Below are 4,285 nucleotides of genomic sequence, written 5' to 3'. Positions count from 1 at the left end.
GTTTTCATATAGTTTGGGTTGTCCACGCAATTAGATTTTCATATGTTCTAATTGTTTCTAGCTTGACTCAGAGAAAACCGAGACTTCTAAAGGCAAAGTGAAACAGCTACAATTTGCATGCAGATACAGAGAACAGCCTAAAATCGCTTTACGTGCACTAGCAGTTCCTTTCCGACAGGATTTTGTCTCATTGTGCTCTAATCTTACGTGTAGCTTTGTGTCTAAACAAGAAAATCTGGACAGTAGATCATCTAGCGGTCACAGTCATCGCTTTGATAGGATAGCAATAGTGTCGCAAAGCGGGACGGTCGGACCTCCAACACAAAATAGCTCTCCTTTGAATAATTCCTTTGAAACGGGATTGGGTAAATACCGTCCGGGATGAAACCAGTTCATTTCGCTGTAAGCCAGGCCAGAGCTATCGAAAAGCCAGCGAACGAACGTGTTGGAGTTGGTGGCGTTGTCTCCGATAATATAGATCGATTGAGGATACTTGCTGATTGACCCTGGCTGCTCTGCATACCGGTATTGTTTTGCATGATTTATCAACTCGTTCCACTTCGCTTGAACAACACTCCAGTCAGTATGCATAAAGACAGGAAGATAGCGCGTGCCGCGTTCGGAATAATGGATGCGTGAGATAGCAACACTTTCGTTTTTCCAACTGTCTCCTCTAAGACGCCATCCTCTGTAGCTACAGACGTTCGAAGACGATTCGCTCAGCAGTTCAACGCCTCCTTCTTTACTCGCTTTTGGGTTATACTCCTTCAGTAGAGACACTTTTGCTTCTGTTCTTCTTTTGGGCAATGCAAGTACGTTCTTCCACAGCTGAGCGGAGTAATGATAGACGGCACCCAATGAACAGTCGACTCTTCTGTCAGCAATAGCAATAAAATGTACAGCTGCAGAAAAAACACCGACATTTGTCAATAAAAACTAACAAGGTATGATTTAGGTTATTATATAATAGAATACACACCGTCTATTGTTACGTCGTAATTCTCACTCCAACTGTATTCGGTTTTCAAAACTCCTGAAAACTTTACAGGTCTATCTTGCGTCGTTCCTTCTATTCTAAGAGTCCACCGGATGCTTCTGCCTTCAATTTTTCCATGATCTGCAAAATAGTGTACTTGAATAGTATACGTGCCTTCTAATGTTCCGCTCGGCGATGCTTGGAAATCTGAATCAACGATGTAATGCTCAGGACCGTAACCGTGGGTGTTGTCATAATCCAAGTATGGGGTACCAAACCCTCCTTTATCTACGTAATAAATGTGTCTTCCACCTGGTTCAAAAACGTGTAAGTCAATATCAGACGCTCCGTCATCCCATGTAAGTGTCACAGTGAGCAAATTTGGTTTTCCTGTTCTGGTTATGTGTCGTTGGAAATAGCCGTGAAGGTTATACAGACTTGCTATTGTCGGCCCGTAAGGTCTAAAATGAAAGCGACGCCTCGTCCTGGAAACGATTCTCGATGGTACGTATCCGCCAGCTACAAATACAATCTTAGACTGTCCATTGTCGATGTCTACTATAACTTTTGTAAAGCGACCGGAAGAATCTAAAAGCACGCGTCCGCGAGCGACGGCTTGTCCCTCAGAATCATTACTAAACACATACGAAAAAACAACGGCAGGCAATGAATGACCAGGCTTAGGAACAACTCTGCCACGTACGGTAATCGAGTTGGCCGTTATGTTGGTATCAAAGGGATCGAGCACAATGTCTGTCATATCAAGTGCAAATCATCAATTTATTTCGCAATTTTGTGCATCAATAATCTTACCTGGAGCATTGGAATCGTTGAATGCGCTAAATGTCTGATTGTAAATCGTTTCCATATCAGTGTCACTTAGTTGGAAAGCTGTGTGGCTGTAGACAAGAAATCGGTTGTATTCGCCGTTAGGGTAAGGATCAAACCTTTCAGTAGACAAGTCAAACGACAGTGTTTGCTCTTCCGATCCCAAGCGGGGGTCATAGAATGAAAACTCTCCCATGCTGTATTTGTAAACGAGGACGGCATAACCGGGTACCCCAAATTCGTCAGAATTCTCCATCCAAATAAGCTGCGGAGCGTGAGAGACAAAGAGAGCATGGATGAGAACTTCAAACGTTTCTATATCGGACACGGACTCCGGTTGAGGCGGTGGGTCAGAGCAGCGCACTTGCAGCAGTGTCAGCATGCGGTCAAGCAAGTCGGTCGACCATTCTTTACTCGCAATCTGCAGAGTCTCTTCTTTAGAAACAAAGAACCACCTTGCAAATATCGTCATCCCGTTGTACGTCGGCCAAAGAAAAGTTGTAGACGAAGGCCAACCGTTGCGCTGAGGTGTAAATCCTGTGTCAATAGAATGACTTCTCATCCACTGTGAAAGTGTCGTGCGAGAAACGGAAACAAAAACAACTTGTGACAAAGAAGTCGTAAAAAACTGAATTGCAGTCGAATTCTCCGCACCGACTGCAAGCCCCATTGCTTCAAGAGAGTTTGTGCGAGAGTCGTACAAGTACGGGTATACGACGTCATCTTCACCTGTCTTATGCGGCTCCACTTCTACTTTAATATTCTCTTTAAATACACGACCAAACAGTTCGAACTCGCTCTCAGAATCATTGGAGACGGCTGACATGTCGAGTAATCCCACTGCAGCTGCGTTTTTTGGAAGTCCTTTCACAGACACATTGTGGTATGATGCAGACACTCTGACACGGTCGCTAGACACCACGCCTACCGGAGCATCCAGAGCAAACCGTTTTAGTCTTCTGGTTGTTGCTGTGATCCTCTCTCCATTCGGATCGAGTCCTACGTCTTGGACGAGAAGTTCAGGATCGGAGAGAGCATCGAAGGTCACGGCACCCATGTGAGCCAGTGGGCATCCATCATTTCCTGGTACGGTCCCACCGTTCTCGTTCAGAAATCCTTCCTCGCACACATCGCAGTGAGCGCCGTCGACGTGAAGCGTTGCGTTACAGTTACAAATACCCGTTTCTTGACTGCACATCGCTCTGTACAGCGACGAGTAGACACCGAATCCGTTGCATCGACATTTCATGTGCGCAGTTGGCTCACACAGAGAGTTGACGTCGGAGGTAACAACGGGCAACTTTACTGCAACCAGCGCAATAACGACGACGACGAGTAATCTACTTGTTGTATCCATCTACTCACTTTGACGCGGAAGACTGTAGTGACACCGTTATCTTGTCCACCGATCTATATTGGTAAGATGGGTGGGCTAGGTATTTTCTGAAATGATATTTAGAGCCTTGCCACCTTTGCGACACCCGACTTAAATGTGCTCTGCGAGTACATAAAAAGTCTAATGCTAAGCAGGCTAAGCTAAATCCGCTTTGTTGCGTACAGCTGCGTTCTGTACGCGTTTCGTAACGAATTTACTGGCAAATGCGACATCGGACAGTTTGTTGTGACCGGACGTGTATACTTGTTGACACGTCTGCATCCGTATACACAGTGAGTTGTAAAACCGGATATATTTACTAACGTGCGTCTCTTCAATACTTGTTTGATCGATGGGTTTCTGCGTTTTGTGTATGTGTGTGTATAAGTGCCAGCGGCAGATCCATGCACGATTTTTGCTGAGTGGTGGTGCGGTGATACCATACACAAGATCCAACAGTGGCGGGAATATATTTTGGTGGTTTGCTAAGAAATTGACGGACAAAGCATAGACATTGACGAACTTTATTTTTGGCGGTTGGAAATCGTTGTTTGATAATTGATATATGCCTTACCATAAGTGGTCTTGATGTAGTCTCGCGAGCCAAGCCTTCTTCCGTCCTCACTGTGCGACCTCACGTGCTGTTCGCCTACTTGCACGTGAGAGGAGGTGCTTGAGAGGAGGTGCTTGAGCCGGAACTGCTCGCATGGAGAGAAGGCTTGGTTGAAAATCCGTACTTCAGCTGATGACGTGCAGCGGCATGTTCACGTCACGAAACTTGACCTAAATTGATTAACATTTGACCTAACACGATTATAATGAGTATGCATTTGCACGAGTCAGGAGAGTAACATGCAATATGATAATCCAGCATTTGACTTCTAACTAGGTAATGGTGCGTGAAGCAGACAAACACACCAAACCATTCACGTGCCAGTTTCTGTTATTGGCTGAAACAGTTTGCGCGGTAAATTGACTTTGCCAGAAGAAGTAGCCTTTCCATGTGACTATGGCTGTTGGCAGTCTGTGGACGCTGGTCATGCAAAAGCGACGCTCAGAGAAGTGTTTGGGTACCCAGACTTCCGTGAAGGCCACCTTGAAGCGAT

The 4,285-nt window shown here is 45.5% G+C and overlaps 1 protein-coding gene across 1 annotated transcript; it reads right to left on the bottom strand.

Moving 5' to 3' along the window:
* On the bottom strand, positions 1 to 3,166 carry LOC134184321 (uncharacterized). Its single transcript, XM_062651982.1, has 3 exons — positions 1,790 to 3,166; positions 980 to 1,729; positions 1 to 902 (listed from the first exon to the last, which is right to left on the bottom strand). The coding sequence occupies exons 1-3, from the start codon at positions 3,159 to 3,161 to the stop codon at positions 265 to 267; spliced, it is 2,760 nt and encodes a 919-aa protein (XP_062507966.1). The 5' UTR covers positions 3,162 to 3,166; the 3' UTR covers positions 1 to 264.
* Positions 3,167 to 4,285: the final 1,119 nt, after the last annotated feature.

Source organism: Corticium candelabrum, chromosome 9 (assembly GCF_963422355.1).
Source record: "Corticium candelabrum chromosome 9, ooCorCand1.1, whole genome shotgun sequence".
Taxonomy (NCBI): Eukaryota; Metazoa; Porifera; class Homoscleromorpha; order Homosclerophorida; family Plakinidae; genus Corticium; species Corticium candelabrum.
The sequence above is the reverse complement of the archived record's forward strand: the minus strand, read 5'-3'. Positions and strand labels throughout refer to the sequence as shown.